The sequence below is a fragment of the Rhinopithecus bieti genome, unplaced genomic scaffold (genome assembly GCF_001698545.2).
Source record: "Rhinopithecus bieti isolate Rb0 unplaced genomic scaffold, ASM169854v2 scaffold_9237, whole genome shotgun sequence".
Taxonomy (NCBI): domain Eukaryota; kingdom Metazoa; phylum Chordata; class Mammalia; order Primates; family Cercopithecidae; genus Rhinopithecus; species Rhinopithecus bieti.
In genome coordinates this window covers 1,329,116-1,351,503 of record NW_016806263.1, presented here as the reverse complement: position 1 = coordinate 1,351,503, position 22,388 = coordinate 1,329,116, and the positions used below count along the sequence as shown (strand labels likewise).

The 22,388-nt window shown below is 39.0% G+C and overlaps 1 protein-coding gene across 3 annotated transcripts in view; it reads right to left on the bottom strand.

Moving 5' to 3' along the window:
* Positions 1-2,506: 2,506 nt before the first annotated feature.
* The window catches only part of TAPT1 (transmembrane anterior posterior transformation 1), a 75,918-nt gene continuing 56,036 nt past the window's right edge, over positions 2,507-22,388 (bottom strand). For 2 of the 3 annotated variants that reach the window (XM_017875340.1, XM_017875337.1), the window contains 7 exons: positions 21,263-21,343; positions 17,586-17,695; positions 16,146-16,205; positions 15,682-15,750; positions 12,139-12,215; positions 7,790-7,950; positions 2,507-4,731 (listed from right to left, as the gene is read on the bottom strand). In XM_017875340.1, coding sequence (XP_017730829.1) covers positions 4,502-4,731; positions 7,790-7,950; positions 12,139-12,215; positions 15,682-15,750; positions 16,146-16,205; positions 17,586-17,695; positions 21,263-21,343 — 788 coding nt within the window. In that variant the 3' untranslated portion in view covers positions 2,507-4,501. The remainder of the gene's footprint in view (positions 4,732-7,789; positions 7,951-12,138; positions 12,216-15,681; positions 15,751-16,145; positions 16,206-17,585; positions 17,696-21,262; positions 21,344-22,388) is intronic. The other variant, XM_017875338.1, reaches the window with a different exon arrangement.

The following is a 22,388-nucleotide window of genomic DNA, read 5'->3' as shown; positions in this document are numbered from 1 at the left end:
CCTCCCTTGGTTTCCTTATAAGCCAAAAACAAAAAACAAATGAACAAAAAACAAGACATATAAAAGCAAAATATATTGTATTGATACCTACACCTTGTCATTAAATATCAAAAAAATCTCAAATACAACTTTACTACACTATGCATAACTGTGCCTTTTGCCAACTTGCTGATACATTTACTCTCTTTTCTTAATAAAATTTAGAACAGCAATGCCTTGTTTGCTCAGCACTGCTAAGCATTAGTTCTTCCCTATAAGCAAACCTTTCAGGTAACTCAAGCTCCCTGAGAATGCCATTTTTTTCTGAACAACTTCCCCTCTCAATTGTACACACCTTAATTTGTATCAAACACAATCCTTAATTGTATGTAATGAACACAATCTAAATCAGCCTAGATCTCAGGCTCTTACTGTATACCACACATCACACTGACCTGTAATACAGTTTATCAGCAATCACAGGCATGGCATCATTGGCCTCAGGTATATTTTTATTGCTCTCTTAACTCCTTTTGCTTCTACTTCTCCTTGCTGTTAAGCTGTACTGACAATTTACTCTTTTACTATACACACTTTCCTGAGATAAAGGGCAAGAAATGTCTATTTGATAGAGGATACGGACAAATAGAACTTTGCCATTTATGAGCAAGTTTAATGTTTAGTTCAAGGCAGCCAAGGGTGCTGGGAGTCTGACCTCTGAAAAAGTGAGGTGGAGTAACCTTTTTTTTTTTTTGAGACGGAGTCTCGCTCTGTCGCCCAGGCTGAAGTGCAGTGGCCAGATCTCAGCTCACTGCAAGCTCCGCCTCCCGGGTTTACGTCATTCTCCTGTCTCAGCCTCCTGAGTAGCTGGGACTACAGGCACCCGCCACCTCGCCTGGCTAGTTTTTTGTAGTTTTTAGTAGAGATGGGGTTTCACCGTGTTAGCCAGGATGATCTCGATCTCCTGACCTCGTGATCCACCCGTCTCGGCTTCCCAAAGTGCTAGGATTACAGGCTTGAGCCACCGCGCCCGGCCATGGGTGGAGTAATCTTTATCTTTTTCCATATAAATAATAAATAATGGGTATCCAGAGAGAGAATTTTCAGAAGAATGTGTTTTAGCAAGATAGGTCTAACTCCTTGCTCCTTTTATGTAAAGATCTCTAAATAGTCCCTCTCAGATTTCCTAATGTACTAATGTGGGCTAAACTTCATGAATAGAACCCCCAGGTTCAGTGGCTTAGAAACAATGGCATTTCAAAAGTTTCTCTCTTATGTATAGTCAAGCAGAATTTTCCAAGCTGACCAGCAACTCTACTCCACAGCGGCACTCAGGGATCCAGGTTCCTTCTCTCTCAAGGCTCTGCCATGATGGGCACCTACTGGGACAAGGTCACTACCTTCTCTGGGTTCCACCTGTGGGAAGGGGACAGAGGAGGTGAGGGGGACTCACCCACGGTCTTAAGGGTCCTGGCCCAATAACGGCATACACCCTTCAATTTACATCCCCTGGGGAGAATGAGTCAGCTGGCCAACAGGTAACAGCAAGAGGGGCTGAAAAATGTAGTCCCCAGCAAGTAGCACGTGCCCAGCTACAACTCTACACAATGGAACAGGAGAACGGATTCTGCTGGATAACTAGCAGTCTTCAGGAAGAAAGTATTTTCTTATTTCTATTTTATAGAAGCACTGTAAAATTGCTATACAATTATCTTATTTCAAGCCAATCCAATAAGAAAAAAATCAGACTTACATAAACATTTTAAAGACACTATATTTTAGAGCTGAAATAAGCCTGAGAAATCATTTGGTCAGTGGACACCCTGTGACCAGCAGACATTATTTCATTGACTTGTTCCTATCAGTCTTCCACAGAAGAACAGGGACTACCTTGTTCATTGCTGATCCCACCACTTAGAACAGCTTCTGACACATAGGAACTGATTAACAAATCTTCGTTGATAAAAAATAGTTGAAATGAAAATATATAACAATGTAGAGATATTATTTTGTAAATTTATCTCCTCCTTTGCTGAGTTACCAGGAGTGGTAGGATATATTTTGATGGCCCAATTATAGGAAGTTTCTTTCACTTTATTTAAAATGAATATAAAGTCTAAATACTGGCCAAAGTCCACATGAAAATCTGGACAAGTGTATCAATGACACTTGGTCTTTACACTATTCTAAAGGGTCTGGCCTAGGCTGTGCCTTCATTAGATTTTTTTAAAACCAAAGCACTGTCTTGAACTTGACTCCCAGATGTGAAAAATATTTTGTGTGACATTCAAACCACTTGTAAAATGTAAATACCTTCATTTGCTGAGAAATATTAAACGGTCTATAATCAAGGCCCAGCCTATTTTTTCCAAAGACAAAATTAAACATTTTGCCACTATTAAGACCAAAACAATAATTTAAATTAAGATAGCTCTACCACTTGTGAATTACAAATAAATTCTTATTATACAGTGGGAAATTCACTCTTCCAAATACAATAGTAAATATTAAAAGAAATTCAGTGACCTTTTTAAAAAAGATTACAAAATTGAATTTATTGAGTTTCACACAAGATGCACTTATAAAATTAGTATTGAATGCCATTATGACAGAAGAAATGAACATAATCCCAAACTCCCAACAGCATCTGCAAAGGAATGGAAATCTTCTGAAAATGACAGCACAGTAACAGAATAATTCAAGCGGAACTGAAGATCTATCCAAACCATGTTCCTGCTCTGAAATCAGGGTTGTGTTTGGCAAAGCTTTCCCCAAACTATTCCATTCACCGTGGCATTGTTCCTTTTGTTGGTAAAGGGAGATGGAAAAAAAATAATAATTCTAAAATGGGGCTCCACTAAAACACATACAAAGCAATTAAAAGCTTTTTCATTTTTAACTTAAAATACTTCCTGGTTTCACAAAGGCATGTCCATACAATTTCCTCAACATTAATCTTCAGATTTCTTTAGTTAATACAAAACATTAAAATTCACTTACTTTTTTTGTATTTCAAATGAACAAGTCGGAACATTAAAGCTTGCTTTATATTTCATCCAAGAAACAGACAAATCACCTAAAAATTGCCTTCTGCATATATATATGCCTGAAACATATGCATGAGAACTAAACTTCAAAATCAAAACATCAAAGGAAATAACAGTTAACAGTACCACCTTCTGGACAGTTCTGAAACCACAAGTTGTAGAAGTTTTACGGGTGGGAAATAACTTGACCTGTGATGTAGGCCACAAACTAGTAATTAAGTGGAAACAGAATCTTATCTCAAACAAAACCAAAAGCACCTTTTGGTTGCTGTTCCCAACAGCCATACACAGATGCCTCCCCACACTGACAGCCACCCATACGCCTCAAACACCCATTTACTTTCACACAAAATCCTCTCTAGACTGGGGCCTGCCCCACCCTCAGCACAGGCCCACCCTGACAGTCACATCCCCACAGACACACACCCACAGAACACACACCCTGCCCCAGCACAGGCACGCCCGCTGTCCACCTAAACAGAAGGACTGATGCATTTGATAAGCCCAAGCAAGATGCTGCTGCCTAACACACTTGGAGCATTTACTTACAGTTAAAGTTGACAGTTTCGGATTTTGTACACTGACAATTTTTCAGCCTGTTCAACACCAAATCCTTTTAGCTGTAATAATTTATGAAGCAATTAGTTTTAAAGCAAAACCAGTGAAGTATACCTTAAAGTTAACACTGCTCTGCTTCCTTGGTGTAAAAAGTGCCCTTTTGTAAGGACATTTATATTTTATCCACCGCAATCAAATGACATACAGCTCATATTTTGCTTTAAAGAGTAAACTGAAAATTATGAAGGGTTTTCCCAGTAATGCATAGCCTTCATTAATTTTTTAAATAAATAAACTGGTTTAGCGTTGTTTTTGTTTTTGTTTACCCTACAAAATGCTACTATTCATCATGTCTTATTTAAGGTAGCCTTTTATTCTGATTAATCAAGATACATCTTTAAGGGTTATTCTGGTGGTAAGAACATTTATGTTGACTTATGTTTAGTTTTTTTTAATGCTTTGGCAGATGAAGTAACATTTGAAAACTGTTTGTGAAAATAGTATGAGACTGGTAAGATAACGTCATGGTAAAAGCTTCACAGTTTTCCAGGTATTTCCTTATACTGAAGAGGCCTTGAGGCAAATTCAACATTCTGGAAGCCCAGATTGACAAAGCAAAACAGATTTTGATGTTGCCTTGGTTGGGTCCTGGAAGTGACGCTGCTGCTTGGCCAGGCAGGAGGAAGTTTTATAATCCATCAAGCTTCCCAGAGAGTCAAGGCCGAGGTCGCTCCTGTCTTGTGATCTGACCCTCAGCCAGGCCACATTACTGGAAGAAAGATACTAAGATCTGCTTGCCAATAATAATTTAAGTTTTTAAATAAATATTTAAGTGCCATGTTTAGCATCTGTCTGTCCTGGCAACACAGCACTTGCTGCCCCAGGACCCAGCTTCGTCAGCACATGGAGCCACAGATTCAGTCAATTCGGTTTCCACAAATTGTGAACCTGTCTATCTCTAACAAATCTTTCTTTGAGGATCTGTGTTTTAATTCAGAATTGTCCTGCGTTATGTCCTTCTCGTCACCATCTGGAGTTGTCAAAAACTGATCAGAGTTGCTTGTCACAAGTAATGGTATGATATTTTCCTTTTGATGAATAGGCTGGTTGGTGACGGAGGCAGACAAGTTTTCTTCTGTGGAAAGGCCTGTGATAAAATAGGTCCATTAAATGAGAGAAAGATTTTCCCCAATGTGCAATAAATAAAAGCTTACCAACATAGTGGTGCTGAAAAAAGTGCCCACAGCATGTTGTACAAGCAGCCATCATTTATAATAAAACTTAGAGGCTAATCATCTGTTTGTTCAATTTTATGGAAGGGTATATTACATTGCTCGTATCACACAAACAATGCCATCACCCAACTGTAGAAAGATCACAACTCCTACAATACGGCTCCTCTCTATATAATCAAGACCTAACCTGACTGTTGCCAGTCCTGAAAAATTAACATTTGCTCCAATATGGAACATCAGGGAGTGGGCCAAGAAGACTTTACTACATTCTACCTGTCATCTGTAGTCACTTCAGCTACAGTTGGTTTAGCATCATTATCTCTGGGAGGTACAAACCAGAGGTAAAAACAAACAAACAAAACCCCCAGTGTTTATTTTAGGCCACAGAGATTCTGGAGCCTGGCTTTGGGGACAGCTGGGCTGGGGCCCGGAGCGACTCATCTGAATCATACATTCAATCCATGTAAGAACAGCTTCTTTGAGGCAAAAAAGACATACCATCAGCTGTACACATTTAAAATGTATAATCTGATGAGTTCTGACATGTGCATACACCTGGTCACACCACTGCCATGATGGAGGTAATGACACATCCAGCTCTCTTGCACTAATTCCTCTCTCCTGCCCTCACCCCCAGGACTGCTGTTTTTTGTCTCCTTACAACGTGATGAATCTGATGCAGCCTTGAGAGACGGCCCCCTCCCACTCTTCAGCTTGACTTCAACACCCTCCTGAATGGTCTCTAGTCTGTGTTCTCTTGACCTCCAAGACATTCTGTGCAAACACTCAGACCCTCATCCTGAATGTACTTCTCATAACATGACCCCTGAGTCAATGGCCCTGCCCTGTAGTACGTGCTTAAAGCTTTTATCCCCATTAGACTGGATCCTCCTTGAAAGCAAGACTGATGCTTAGTAACTTCTTTTTATATTTTTTGTGGAGATGTGACTCACTAGAGGTTGCCCAGGCTGGTCTCGAACTCCTGGGCTCAAGTGCTGCTTCTGCCTTAGCCTCCCAACGTGCTGGGATAATTAAAGGTGTGTGCCACCATGCCTGGCCTAACTTCTTAACTAATATGCATAACAAGAGAACACATACAGGCCTCACTACGAATTACCTAGTTAGTTGAAAAAAATACAATCCTGGCCGGGCGCAATGGCTCAAGCCTGTAATCCCAGCACTTTGGGAGGCCAAGACAGGCAGATCACGAGGTCAGGAGATCGAGACCATCCTGGCTAACACGGTGAAACCCCGTCTCTACTAAAAAGAATACAAAAAAAACCCTAAAACTAGCCGGGCGAGGTGGCGGGCGCCTGTAGTCCCAGCTACTCCAGAGGCTGAGACAGGAGAATGGCGTGAACCCGGGAGGCGGAGCTTGCAGTGAGCCGAGATCGCGCCACTGCATTCCAGCCTGGGCGACAGAGCGAGACTCCATCTCAAAAAAAAAAAAGAAAAAAATACAATCCTTATTACTAACAGTGTTCTTATAATGAAAACAATTATTTCCCAGTGATTATACACATTGTTATTTTACTTTATTTTTGCTTCCTGTTAAGTACACACGATGGGCACAGCCCCACTTTCAGGTAGGACTCCAGTCCAGCCCAACTCTCCTCTCCTCCCTCTTTCTGAAGCACACTGCACACTTGCCATATTGAGCTGCTAGTTCTCCAGATGCTTTTCCAGGCCTCCATGATCTAACTCGTGCTGGCTTTTCTGGAGTGCCCTTTCCACCAGCCTGCCCTAGGCCAGTTTCATCCTTCAAGCTTTTAGTTTAGAAGAACCCTCTCCTGTCCCTCCAAACCCTCTGCTCACCTATTTGGACCCCCGTAATTACATGAAGCCTTGAAGGACATCCTTTATTTATCTTTCTATCTTCAGCATCTCTAATACCTGGCACACAGTTGTTCCACACATTTAAAAATACATCATTTAAACTAAAAGTCATACGAACAAACACCTTTGTGAACAGGGAACTGCCACCTAACAACAAAAATTGGGACAAAACAGTGTCCCAGTTCTTCCTCCAAATCTTCCAGCCCAGAAACCTTGGAATCATCCTGAACTCTCTTATTCTCACACTGTGTAACTTCCTCATCAGCAAATACTTCACACAAACCTCCCAGGTCTATCCAGAACCTGGCCAGGTCTCCCTGCTCACACTGCCTACCCTGCTCCTGGCCAGGTAGCTGCCTCTCTGGTCCCACTCCTCTGGAGTTTATTTTCCATAAAGCTTGAGAATGATCCTTTTAAAATGTCAGCTGCACCATGCCACTGCTCCGCTCAAAGCCTCACAACAGCCCCCTTCCACCTGGAGTCAAAGCCAAGGTCCTCATAACAGCCTGCAGCCCTCCATGGCCCCCAAAACCCCCTCTCCAGTCCTTTTCCCTGGGAATGGGCCACTGCAGCCACCTTGCTTTTAATGTCCTTTGATGCACCAAGCATCTTCCTGCCTTGGTGCCTTTGCCAGGCCTGCTGGGCCTCTGACTGGGAGCTGCTCCTGGAAGGCTGGATGCGCCGTCCTCAGGCTCCAGGACTCTGTGCAGTGCCATCTCCTCACACTTGGGGGAGCGTCCAACTCCCAGTTGTACTTCCCTTTCCCCATCCTGCTTTTGTTTTCTCTGCAGTTCCCCGTCATTTGACATAGTGCATATTTATTTCTCTCTACCCCTCTTCCCGACAATCTAGAAGAAGCTCCATGGGAGCAGAGAATTGCCTTTCCACCCCACTGCTGCATCCACTGGAGCTGACGTGTCACAGGTGCTCAATATTGAACAGCGAATGAGTAAATGGAAAAACTCAGAACACTGGGCCAGGTATATATGCAATGGGATCTAAAACACACCATTAAAAGACCAAAAAACCTAGGCAAAGTGAAACCAATCTTTAAAGCGTTGCTTAACATTGATCGAACTGTGATTTAACTATTTGAAAATGATCCAGGGAAGTGAAGAAAGGGACCAAACCTACCTTGAGAGGGTTTACATTTGTTCTGTGATTTACTGGATGGCTTGCCTGGAGTGCAGGTTGGGGGAGGATTCGACAGCTTCTCTTCCATTTTGGCTTCTTTCACATACTGGCACGATTTCCCCAACAGCACAATGCTATTAAGTACTTTCAGGGATATCAACCTAAAAACAGAAACAAAACAAACCATATCCGTTGGAATTCATCTAAATCCCTGTGAATGCTCATGGCTAAGGAGAAGGCAGGGGGCATGGGATGGGGACAGGTCAGGGATTTCCAGGAATTTACACAAACCTTGAGTTTTCTGAGGCTTCTTTGCCACAAAGAAAAACTTCGGAATTCCTTAGTTTTCTTCTTTTTTATTTTTTGAGACAAGAGTCTCACTCTGTCACCCAGGCTGGAGTGCAGTGGCGCGATCTCGGCTCACTGCAACCTCCGCCTCCTGGGTTCAAGCAATTCTTGGCCTCAGCCTCCCAAGTAGCTGGGATTACAGGCATCCGCCACCACACCTGGCTATTTTTGTATTTTTAGTAGAGATGGGGTTTCACCATGTTGGCCAGGGTGGTCTCGAACTCCTGACCTCGTGATCCACCTGCCTCAGCCTCCCAAAGTGCTGGGATTACAGGTGTGAGCACCATGCCTGGCCTCCTTAGTTCTCTTATAAGAAATTATATGACTTAGAAATTTTTCCTGGTATTAAACATTTTAACATTTATTCTTTTATTATACAACAAATACATTTAGCACATGTAGATGAACAAAAATAAAATAAAATAAAATTACACAATTCCACACCCTTATGATAATCACTGTGACATTTAGTATGTTATCTTTCAGTTGCCTTCTCTGAGTACGCCTCTATTTGTACTTTCTTGCTGTATAGAAACAGGGTCTATTTTACAAGGCAGTAGGCGAGGGGAGTCAGGAGACAGAGCATGGACTCTGGGGGGAAGTGTGTTGGTGTGGAGTCCTGAGTCCACTGCTTAGAACCTGTGTGCACCTGGGCAAGCTACTCAACCAGCTAATCTGGAAAGGAGAGCAGTCAGGTAAGGTGCTTAGAGCAGTGCCTGGCACACAGAAATGGCAAGCACTTCTGTCATTATTGTTGTTATTTATATAACAATGTATCATGAATATTTTTCCATATCAGTTAATGTTCCTCAGTGACAATCTTTTAAATGGCCTTATAACATCACTGTATGGGTTATCAAATAACAAAGCCCCAAACAACTCTTATTTCTGGATATTTAGATTATTTTCAATATTTTGCTTCTACTAAAAAGTTTCTGATTAAGAAAACATGTTAAATCTGTATTTCCTTAGGATACCTAGATACCTATGACTACAGAAATAAAATTTCTGGGTCAAAGAATATGAATATTTTAAGGCATTCAATATAAATCTGGAAAAAATTATGGGAAGAAAAAAGTCTCACATTAACTTCAATGCCAGTTTTATAGCTAGTGAAGAAGCTGGTTTTCTTTCTTTTTTTAAGAGACAGTCTTGCATTGTCACCCAGGCTGTGGTACAGTGGCATGATCATGGCTCACTGCAGCCTTGAACTCCTGGGCTTAAGCAATCTCCCACCTCAGCCTCCTGCACAGCTGGGACCACAGGCATATGCCACCACACCCAGCTAATTTTCTTTTTTGTAGATCTGGGGTCTTGCTATGTTGCCCAGGCTGGTCTCAAACTCTTGGGCTCAAGCAATCCTCCCACCCCAGCCTCCCAAAGTGCTGGGGCTACAGGCATGAGCCACCATGCCATTTTCTGCTCAGCTCCTTTCGTGGTCTCCCCTTCCCGGGCCCTCTGCCCCCGTGGCTGCCCATGGACTACTGCAGCTGCCTGGCGCCTGCTGTTCCTCCACCAGGCCTGTGTCCCTGTGCCCTTCTGCTAAGCCTACGCTTTTCCCAGGTGGCTGCACAGCTCCCTTCCTTACTGAAACACCAGCTCACCAGAGAGGCCTGCCCTGGCCATCCTCTCTAAGGCAGCTGCGTCTGCCTCTCCCATTCATCTCCTCACACTACTGTGCTTTTCTTCCTAACAATTCCTACCAACTGTCAATAGAGTGACTTGCTTTTCTAGTTGTTGTCTATTTGTTGTCTGGAATTTCTGTGACATCAAGGCAGGGCACTTGTCTGGCTTCTTTTTGGCCAAGCCCTAGACCAGCCCAGGCCCAGGCCCTGCTGCTGAGCAGCTGCTCCCTGAGGAGCGCTGAGCAGAGCAGTAACGGCAGAGGCTGGCAAGTCCTCCCACCTTAGCTGGCAAGAGTGAGTCTGGAGGGAAAGACGATAAACTGGGTGTAGTGGGGAAAAACTTCAGCATTTTATGTCAGGAGGCCCAAATGAATTCTGACTTTATTTTATTTTATTATTATTATTTTTTTTGAGACAGAGTCTCGCTCTGTCGCCCAGGCTGGAGTGCAGTGGCCGGATCTTGGCTCACTGCAAGCTCCGTCTCCCGGGTTAACGCCATTCTCCTGCCTCAGCCTCCCCAGTAGCTGGGACTACAGGCGCCCGCCACCTCGCCCGGCTAGTTTTTTTGTATTTTTTAGTAGACACGGGGTTTCACCGGGTTAGCCAGGATGGTCTCCATCTCCTGACCTCGTGATCCGCCCGTCTCGGCCTCCCAAAGTGCTGGGATTACAGGCTTGAGCCACCGCACCCGGCCCTGACTTTATTTTTTTAACTGAAGACAGATTCTTGGGTTTGGTGCAATTAATTGATAAAGAAGGCATGGACAAGGTAGTTTTGAGAAAGTTTCTGAAGGAGAAGAGGATAATTTAGGAATCACCCTGAGATGAGGATTAGAGTAGATGAATAAAGTAGAAAAGTGAGCAGATCTGTCTGGCTGTGCTATCCAGGTGGAGAAGTGAAGCAACATGGGGAGGGAGGCGACACTGGAGGCTGGGGGCACAGGTACCCTGAATTCTAAGTAACTCAAGATTAAAGTACATCCCCCTTGGTGAACTATGCACAGGCAACTGTAACTAAACAAAGGTTTTCAGATGTAGCATATACATGCTTCATTTCGTGATTATTATGTAAAAAATACTAGAATATTAGATTGTCAATTATTCCCACTGAGATTACAGCAATACCACTTGGTAAACACAGCACAATGTTAAAAACGTTGAGGGGCGGTGTGAGACTCTACGTTAGAAAAGGAAGGTCTTAATGTTATTTAATGTCAAAAAATGAAAAGAGTTACCTTAATATAGTAAACTATTTACATACTCATTCAAACAAAATAGGCAATGCTGTACAGTGTGATCAGAACCTCACCCTCCTGTGTGAAACACTGAAATTCGCTGCATGACCTACACGCAGCTCATAACCTACACTCAGGACACTGGCCTGAGCCAGGCACTGCAGGAGCTGGGAAGCAGGCCCATAACCCAGGATACTTGGTGGAGAGGTGGAAAGTGCAGACAGTAAGTGACTATTCCCATGCTACTTTAACAGAAGCTTCCTGAGCATGTGCCAGGTAGTGTGCTAAGCCCTGGGCAGGAAACGATGTGAAAAACACACTAAAAAAACCATGAAACTGGAACACTAAGCAAATCCACTGCTCAAACTGTGACTGCTATGCTTACCCTCCAACCTTTCTCCTCTGGAGGGATTCAAGTTCGACCCCTCTCAGACCACCCACCCCTCCCTGAGTGAAGCTCCTGATGCACACCACCTAAGCAAGGGTGGAATACGTTTCCCATTTCATTTTTCAGTAAGTTAACTGAATGCCACGTCTGGTTACTTTATCATTGTTCACTTCTTGAGAAAAGTAACAATGGCAAAATCATCATTTTATATTGTTATTTTCTTCATACCATTTATTTCTATCTTAATTAGCTGTTAATTTACTGTATGTCTCCCTCAACTAAAATGTAAGATCATGAGACCAACAAACCTGCAGATGGATTCCACTGGTCACAGAAAACCTACGCTTGTGCATTACATTTGGTTTTATGTGATGCCCGCCTACAGTGTGCTGAACAATTCAGTGTGGCAAACATATTGGAGGGTCAAAGATGTTTTTAAATATGAAAACATGTCTGCAATGGCAGGCTTTTATTCATCAAAAAAAATGTGAGTGAAACCTAAATCTTAAGCAAAAAGGGCTTTAAGATTTTGCTAAAAATTAAAATAAAATCTAAAGTACTACTAATACTACTACCAAATAGCAGTGTAGTTAATCTAACCGAGTCACAAGCAAATACACTTGGAGGTATAGCTATTAAAAGGAAGCCCCCGGCATAGATTGGGAGTAGTATGATTGGGATGCTATTAACTTCCATTACATCTTGCATTTATGCTTTACTATATAGCCAAAAACATATTCAAGAATAATCTTACCCAAAATAGAAGAGTATGACACAGGCATAAGACAGGATTCCTTGCACTTTAATTGAGCTTGTTACAACTCTGATGAGCTAGCCAGAAACAAACCAACAAAAACACACAAACAGAACACACAACCACAGCGTTATTAGTTAATACTTAAAAAGATTTCTCCATGCTGACTTTAACATTTTAGGCATAAATCTATGGCCTTTGTTTAAACATCCAAGAAGGCAAATTTGTGGATTTGTATCAAAATCTGCCTACTTGTGAAACCTGTGGTACGTTTGGACTGGTTCAAGCAAATCTGGGATGCCTGTGGCTAGTGCAACAGTTTCACTCTTGTGGACTCTCTGAGGTCCGCCCTATACCTAGGTCATGAATGACACATGTACTTATACCTCATAGAGATGCAAAGCAGCTGATTTTTATAAAATATTATTCTGCAAAGTACAAATGATTTCATCTTGCTACATGTGTCCACACCAGAACTAGAATCATTTGGTGAGCGTTTCCTTATTCCTGTTTTTTCCCCCCTCCCCGCTGTCCTTTCTTCTTTGACTCTTTTAAGAACCACCAGTAACTCACAAGGAACACAGGAAAAATGGAACCTTAAACGTTTTGTATTTAGAAAAACTAAACACTATTAAAAATTAATTAAACATTGAAACATTTCTCTCTTTTGGATAGTTATAGTTAAATATCCATTTTCTTAATTCTTTCACAGAAATAAAGGAATAACAGCGTTATCCTTGGAAGTCTGCTGAATAAATCTGGTGAAATCAGTTAAAGGAAAATGTCCACACATTACAAGTGCAGCTGTGCCCATACGTTAAAAGAGAAATAGAGACTTTGGGAGAAGTGGTCTTATCTAGTAATGTCAAGTTATCAAATGTCTATTAGGGTATCTTAAATAAACATCACAGTACACATTTAAAAAGACATTTACAAATGCTTTTAATAAAAGAACAATTGGGAAGAGGTGTGGCAATGGATTGTCATATGTTCAATAAACTCTAACTATGAGAAAAGTGACAATGGAAGCCCTCAACCATGTCACAGTCTCTAACAGGGTAATGTCTACTGTATAGGCATTTGTGACTGAAGTTAACACAACTCTAGGATTTTATTCATTAATATGAAAGGCAAACCAATGATCACATTTAAGGCTTAAATAACTACACCCTTATCTAGCATATTGTCAGTTAACTTTTACTCAGTCTAATTTCCATGAGACTTTAATACACAGTTTTTCTTTTTTCAGATATAAAATCATCTTAGGACCTAATGTAACGCTTAGAAGAAAAAATTGCCATCCCTGTGCCTTAAAGAATTAACTTGTCACAGAGGCCTTGGTATATTTCTCAAGTCTCCTGGATGCTTGCCAAAGCTGTGGCACACAACGAAGCTCTGTGAGCAAAGTGCTGTGGAAGGAAGCCCACTAGATCTCTGCGTAACTATACAACCCCCTTTCAGCACACTGGAGGTGTTCCAAAAGTGTTTTGTCAATTATTAATTATTCATAAATATTTCGCTATAACAGCCATAAAAACTCATTTAAAGAATAAAACAAAGACTGAAGAAAATTTTAAATACTAAATCAAAAAAGTTCATACTAATTATGAATTTTCTGACAAGTTACTAGACAAATAAGTCAATTATTAGTTGGCAAAGCAGGATCATATTTAAATCCAATCATCTGACCAATCCTTAAAAAAAAAAAAAAAAAATCAGGCCATGAAGGTTTATCCCTATACTTGTATGTTTCATATTTCTAGTTGTAGTAAACAAATGCAGAAATATTTAATATTCTATTTTATCAATCTCTTAAGCCTTTAACAAACAATTTTATTATTTGGAAGCCTCCATTTTTCTGAAATTCTAGTTTCTTTTCCCAAGCAAAAGAAAGCTATATTATTATGTAATAAGTAAGCTATTAATATAATTTAAAATGTTTAATTTTTAATTATATTAAAAATTAATGGTGGTTATCTGTAAAGGTCACACTGGAAATTTAAATAGCATTAAGCCTATGTAATCATCTGTCATCTAAAAAAAGTCAAGGAAAGGCTGGGTCTCAAGAATATAGCTGGTAATGACCTTCCTTTCTTTTTTTTTTTGTTTTTTTTTTTTGAGACGGAGTCTCGCTCTGTCGCCCAGGCTGGAGTGCAGCGGCCAGATCTCGGCTCACTACAAGCCCTGCCTCCCGGGTTCACGCCATTCTCCTGCCTCAGCCTCCCGAGTAGCTGGGACTACAGCTATAGAAGTCTAGATATCAGCTGTAGAAGTCTAGATATCCTTTGGCAAAAAAGAGAATTGTGTTTTTTTTTTTTGAGACAGAGAGTTGCTCTTGTCGCCTGGGCTGGAGAGCAGTGACGCGATCTTGGCTTACTGCAACCTTCCCTCCCAGGTTCAAAGTGATTCTCCTGCCTCAGCCTCCTAAGTAGCTGAGATTATACGCGCCCACTACAGGCACCCACCACCACGCCCAGCTAATTTTTGTATTTTTAGCAGAGATGGGGTTTCACCAAGTTAGCCAGGCTGGTCTCAAACTCCTGACCTCAGGTGATCTCCCCACCTCACCTTCCCAAAGTGCTGGGATTACAGGCATGAGCCACCGTGCCTGGCTGGTTGCATCTGTTTTGATGTTAGAATAGTCAAGAAAGAACATAATCAAATACAAGTGCAGCCAGCAAATATTTTTCTTTTTTTTTTTTTGGCCTCAGCCTACTGAGTAGCTAGGACTACAGGTGCACGCCACTAAGCCAGGCTAAACAAATCCTCTTAATTAACATTATTATAGCCTAATGTTGCTAGAAACTATTTGCAAGCCTGTTCTGGGCAATTCATTAAAATATTCCAAGTTGATGACTTGTTGAGGGTTGATTTAGTAAGTTTCAGTAGTATTTTTGAAAAAAATACTATTTCTTGAGTATAAAAGCAGGAATTTTCATTGCAAAAGTCTGGACAATTTTAAAAGTATTAATTACCACTGATAGAGAATACGTCTTCATTTGGGCATACCATAATTTGTTTAACCTAATTCGCTTGCTTCTAAAGTTTTATTATTACAAATGTCATTGAAATGCAAAGCTGTGCCCACAAATCATTGTGTGTCTTTTATAACTATTTTCTTAGGATAATTTCTAGAAATGAAATGACTGAATTAAAGCATGATACTGTCACATTGCCTTGTAGAAATACTGGATTAATTTATACTCCCATCAACATGTGTTACAGTGGCCACGTTAATGCCCATGCTCAGGTATTTCCATTAAAAAACGTTTTTACTAAATGAATAAGCAAAACAGAGTGTTCTTATTGTTAGGAAAGCCATTTACATAAAACAGCTTAGTGTCACTTATCTATTGGATGGCTCAACCAATAGATATTTGGATATATAAGCTATTGCTATAATTTAAAACAAAATTTTCTTCCAAGTTATTTACCCTTAATTTTTATATCAAGTCCTTTTGAAACAATCATATTATTAATCCATTTATTAATATTCTATGATGATGGCTTTGTTACAAAAAACATTAAAAAGTATGTACTTACTAAAACAGCTAGTGGGAGAGGAATAAAGCCCATCCTCCGTGCTACAGAGTCGCTGTAATCAGTGTATGCCTGAACAGAGCAGAGCAAAAGATTCAGATTTATGGGATTTAAACTGCATTTTAAAAGTACTATTCACTTATTACCAGCAAATGTTCTAAACAGGTGAGGCTATGCAGCAAGAACAGAACCTGGCACTTATAAAATGATGTGGAAATCCAAATGTTCACAAGTCTTAAATACAAAGTTGAATAACTTAAAATGCTGCAATGAACATACACTACTTAATGTTAAGTATTACTATTATTCTTAATCTGTAAATGTTTATTTAGTGTTGAGAAGAGAGATAAGTAGGCAGTTTATGTAGCTTTCCTTTAGTTAATATTTCATGCTAAATTAAGCATTATTCAGTTAATTTCAGACTATGCCTTTGTTAATTTCGGATTATGCCCTTGATAAATGCTCACATTTTTCTGTCGGCTGCTAACAAGGTCAAAAGCAAGACTGGCTCTATATTCACTGTAGACCTAAAGACAAATAAGAATGAAATATTAAGTAATACAGTAAAAATATATCATGTGGAAAGACTTAGATTTTATTAATAAAAACGTTTAATAATTAACCAGGAACAAGTGCTAATAACCAAGCAGACATCTGGGCATAATTTCCCTATTTGTTTTCCTACAGTAAAGGTAAAAAGTAACCTTAATTCCCGTGAACTCTTAACATTCATAGATCTTTTAAAGGTTTTTCTTTAAAGGGGAATAAATATCCAATGACTATGATCCTGAGAGTTTGGAATTTGGGGAAGAGTGACTATTTTAAGTAGTGTAATGTATATAAAATAATTTTGAAATTTTAAATTAAATGAATAGTTTTAAAAAATTACTGTTTATCTAACCATAACAATGCCTTCTGAGAAAATGAATGCTGAAAAGACATAAAACTAAGTTAGGGAACATAGTAAATATGAAGGAACTTGTGAATGATTATTTCCACTAAAATTGCACAATTGTCTCAATCAAGTCTATTAATTTTGACTTCAGATGCTAAATAAATGATCCTATGAAAAGGGAATCACTCTGCATTGAGAAAGCTCAGAAAGTAAATGGTGAGATTACTTTATCAGTGCTTTACAAAAAAGTACAAAACTATTTACTTTAAGTATATTAAAACATTCAGAAACTCATAACCGAATCATAGCTGTTGCAACTGCATTTTATTTTAAATAATTGCCTTTTGAAATAAAACAAATATTACTGTGAGACTGTTATTAAAAGCACCACCCAGTATCTAGAAAACTGTGGAACTATTATTTATTTTGGGACTGAGGCAAGAATGAGAAATACATTAGGAAACTTTCTTATGCTTCATATGCAATAAATCTATAGCCACATATCTATTTCTAGAAATTATCCAGAACATCTGGCTAAAATGTAAAACAAATTTCCCAAAGTTTAAACACTTTCACCAGAAAAATGTAAGGCTCTCGTCTTCTAAAACTTACCAGGAACCTATTCATAATTGTGGAAAAAAATCAATTTTAAACACAAAATATTTTAAAACCTAGCCAGAGAGAAAAGTTTTGATGGTCTAAGTTTTAAAATAGAAACAATGTGATTTTAAAGTCTTTAAACAGATTATGACAGTGTTAACTGATCAGAATGATTTTGAGTTAGTGACACTGTGACTTTGACTACAGGCTGGTCTATACTTCTACCCCATGATATGGAATTAGCATTGCGTAATATTAAAACAGAATACTTTCAATAGTGTAATAATTTTTAGAAACTTAAAATTACAATTCTGACTTTCAAGTATTAATAAACTTCTATTATTCTACAACTTTTAAAAATTAAGCAACAGAAGTAAACTTTAAACATTAAAGTGCATGTCAAAATACATACATCTGCAGTAATGTCATTGAATTTGGTGATAAAGGCATGTTTTACAATATCCACGGCAATTTCTGATGCAATTACCATACAGACATCTGGAAACAACACCCAGAGATGATCTATAAATAGAAAAGAGAAAAACAATGAAATATCTTAATATGAACAGAATCCGCATCACAGGCTACCAGAGAAATATGAAACCTCTAGAACAAAACTGTATTTTCAGTAAATGATGAACTAGCATTCAATTATAACCTTTACCAAAAGAGCTATACTGTATCAAGTTAAAGGATACTTCATTCAACAAATATTTGTTCAGGCCTGGCACAGGGGCTCACACCTGTAATCCCAGCATGTTGGATCACCTGAGGTCAGGAGTTTGAGACCAGCCTGACCAAAATGGCAAAACCCCGTCTCTACTAAAAATACAAACATTAGCCAGGAGTAGTGGTGTGCACCTGTAGTCCCGCCTACTTGGGAGGCTGAGGTAGGAGAATTCCTTGGAACCGGGAGGTGGAGGTTGCAGAGAGCTGAGATGGTGCTACTGCGCTCCAGCCTGGGCAACAGAGCAAGACTCTGTCTCAAACAACAACAACAACAACAAAAAAAAAAACCAAATATTTATTCATTACTTTCTAAGTGCCAAGAACTGCTTTACATGCGGGCTCTGGGGGTTTAGCAGGGAGCCTCTGCCTTTACGAAGCCTATGTGCTGACATGCTGATGGGATGACTAGATTAAGCTGGTTCCTTAGAAAATCCTTTAATTCCAGAGCTGCCTCAACGTGACAGTAAATAGCTAGAAGAGATGTGCTGTAGTCCTTGCAGATGAGCAATCTTCTCCTTCTTTGATCACTATAACTTAAAGATATTGATCAATCCTTTGTTTCACTGTCATACAGATGTTAACCTGATAAATTTGCTCACCATTATCACATTTAAATGTCTATTCAAGTAAGACCTAGTGTTAGACAGATAAATAGGGTAACTGTAGTTTGCAATAATCTACTGTGTATTTCAAAATAGGTAGAAGAAAAGAATTTGACCGGTTCTAACAAAAAGACAAATATTTAAGGTAATGGATATCCCAAGTACACTGATTTGATCTTCACAAAGTATACGAATACATTAAATTATCACTTGCACACCCAAACTATGAAAATTACGCATCAATTAAAAAAACATTTTAGTGCCAATTCAGTATCAGGTACCTGATAAAACACACCCACAGTCAACCTGCTAAGAACTTGGAAAAGAATGTAAGAGTTGGACGCAGCAAGAAAAAGATAGGGAGAAACACTGACAAGGACCCACAGCAACTCAAGACCCAGGTAGCCGGAGGATGGGATGGAGACCACACAGCTGGGCTATCCCGGCTGACAGTGTAGGCAGCTTCTGTGAGTCTGGCATCACGTCAAGTTTTGGAAATCAAGGGACCTCTTTCGCCGATAAGCTCTGCTAACTGCTATATGACCTTGGGCAAGTTTTTTTTGAATCCACATCACTGGCAAAGGGCAAGTTTCTTAATTAGCTAAATTCCAGCTTCCTCAACCACAAGGTAAGGATAGTGTGTACACTTAATTATTATGAGAACTAAATGAGATAATGGTGCACAGCAATGTTCCTGGCATACAAAATGGCTAGTGCTGTTTTTATATTCCTCATGACCCTGAGAACTTAGAGCAACCTTCCATAAATGGCACTTTGTTGGTTTTTGTTTTAAAGAAATTTTAATAAACCTAAAAAAAGAGTGAAAATTGTGAATTCATCAATAAAAGCAAGTGTTCCTTTTATTATATTATCTGCCATAGCACTAATAAAGGAAGCACGATAATTTTTAAAGTCACAGTATAAATGAGAATGACTTCAAATATCCAGCTGTCTAGGAGGCACAAAGACTATTTGTCTTTTGTTTTAACCACTCAGCTTTGGGAATTGCTGATCCTACACGTACTCTACTGGAACCAGTGACACATACCCACTCAGCCCTTCATGGACACCCTATTAGGTGACTTAGTTATAAAGAAATATGCCACCATTCACTGAAAAAAATCTGGGTACTCAATGAATCTAGCTGTGTGTGTGGAGGAAGAGGCTTTTCCACCACAAGCCAGGTAGCCTACTCCAGCTGCTGTCAGATATCATTTAATCTTATGGTTTCTCTACGAAAAAAACTTCTGAAAATGTATCTCCAAGAGCATCTCTCTCATTTTATATGTTTTTGATTTTTCAGTTACTTGAAAATTATCAATGAATTAAAATAAATTAGTAAGTTAATAAATGCCTATAACATATATAATATTGGGAGTAATAAATGAAATCTAAAACATGGTCTCATCCTTTAAGAATGAGATTCCAACAAAAACGTCAGATATTCAAACAAAAACTCTAAATTACTTGAGATACCTGAGAAATTGATCATTTCCCACTTAGCTCACTTCAGCATTATAATTACCCATTTCCCCTTAATTAGCCTGTAAGTCCTACAAATGTCTTAGTATTTTTTACATTTGCCACAGTGCCTGCCCTTGTGCCTAGAAACTAGCATATGCCCAGTTACTATCTGGTAAATAGTACACAATTACTGAACTGATGAGTCCTTTAGCTGAGAGAATCCTGCTATTACAATAGCATTTCTTGGGGTATAGGTAGAACTTGAGGGAAAATAACCCCAAATTGGGCTTCATAATATTTACCATAAACTAATAACTATGTGCTGAGATTAGGTGGGATGAATTTAATAAAATCAAATCACTGAATTATTGCTAAAGGCCAGTGTACACATTTCACTTTTTAAGCTGTTAATGTCTGCTAACTGAATGGATAATGAAAATTCATGGAATCTTGACAATTTCCTGTCAGCCTGAATTTAGAGATGCACCTAAGTAGCAAAATTTCCACCTTGCTTTATATTTAATTTACCCCTATTTAAAATGCTAATCAATGGGTAAAAGATAAATGTTAGGAAAGAGCAAAGGTTCTTCTGGTCAACCCCTAAGATGAAAATGATCTTTCTGGATTTAGGTAACTAAAGCACACTACAGTTAAAAATAGAGAGGCTCAGAGCTGCCAGGTATAACAGCGTGCACTCACCTACTGAGTATACAGTTCCAGAGACACGGAGGGGTTTATAGAAAATGACAGCATCCCACCACACCACAGAAAACATACTCAATCCATTCTACTGAAACAGGTACTATCATGTGTCGCTCAGCAACAGGGATGCATTCTACGAAATGTGTTTTTAGTGAATTTTGTCATTGTGTGAACATCATAGAGGGTACTTACACAAACCTAGATGGTATAATCACACACCCAGACTATATTGTATAACCTACTGCTCCTAGGCTACAAACCTGTACAGCACATTACAATTCTGAATATTGCAGGCAACCGTGACACAATGGTAAGTGTATCCAAACATGTCTAAACACAGAAAAGCACACTAGGAGACTAGGTGACAGGAATTTTTCACGTCCATTAGAAACTATGGGACCACCGTCATATATGTGGTCTATTGTTGACTGAAATGTCATTATGTGACAGATGATTGTTTCTCCAACACCCAAACAGTAAAACAGCCAAAGTCTTTTGAAGCTTTCTGCAATATTCATTTTATTCCGTGTAAAAGAATGATTTTGGCTTAGAAGGAAAATTATAAGACATTGTTTTGTTAAGAGTGAGTTACCTGGATTCCAAGAAAACTGTTCCATGTTTCTTAGACACACTATTAGTAAAAGCACATAATTTGTGAATCGTTCCTTAATATCTAAAAGAAAAAAAAATCAACATATAAGTACTGTAGTATATATAAACAACACAATAAAGTACATATAGGAAACAATTCTTTTAGCCAGAACATGATGAAATTATTAGACAATGTATAAATGACCATAAATATACAACTTTATATATATATATGTGTATATATATGTGTGTATATATATAGGTTGGTGCTATCTTGGTAAGCCACTGACTTCTTTTGCCAACATAATTCTAGTATGGAAATTCCAGTTTTCTATAAACTTCAAAAAGTATTCAAACCATCAAACTGCTCAGACTGGGTCATTAGATTCCTCCAATGGTCTTTGGGGACATATGACAACTGTTTCCATTTTACAGAAGAAAAAATAGAAGCAAAGAGTAAAATGAAAGACTTTGGGTAATAAAATCCCTTTATAAAATCCCAGACTATTTCCAATCTGGTAAATAGTACACAATTACTGAACTGATGAGTCCTTTAGCTGAGAGAATCCTGCTATTACAATAGCATTTCTTGGGGTATAGGTAGAACTTGAGGGAAAATAACCCCAAATTGGGCTTCATAATATTTACCATAAACTAATAACTATGTGCTGAGATTAGGTGGGATGAATTTAATAAAATCAAATCACTGAATTATTGCTAAAGGCCAGTGTACACATTTCACTTTTTAAGCTGTTAACTTTCTCATAGTCTAAGATACTATGTAATCAAGAAATGGGATGAAATAAATTTGTCTGCAGTTAAGAGTGGCACACCCATGTATGTGTGTCTGTGTAACAGTGGAGGCTGTGACTAGAAACAATCACTCATATAACAACCCAACTCAAAAGTTTTTTTACAGTCTGTTGTCATTTCCCTACTTTCCCAATGCCTCAGTAATCGCAAGCCTCATTCAGCCATGGCGCGCCTCCTATAAGTGCTCTGAATTTCTATTTCATCCTGATGTAATTCATGGGACTATCTTTGCTTCTCTTTTTTTACTTACACCTTTCCTCATTATTCTCTAGCAATGTGATTAAAATTTTTTTTTTTTTTTTTTTTTTTTTTTT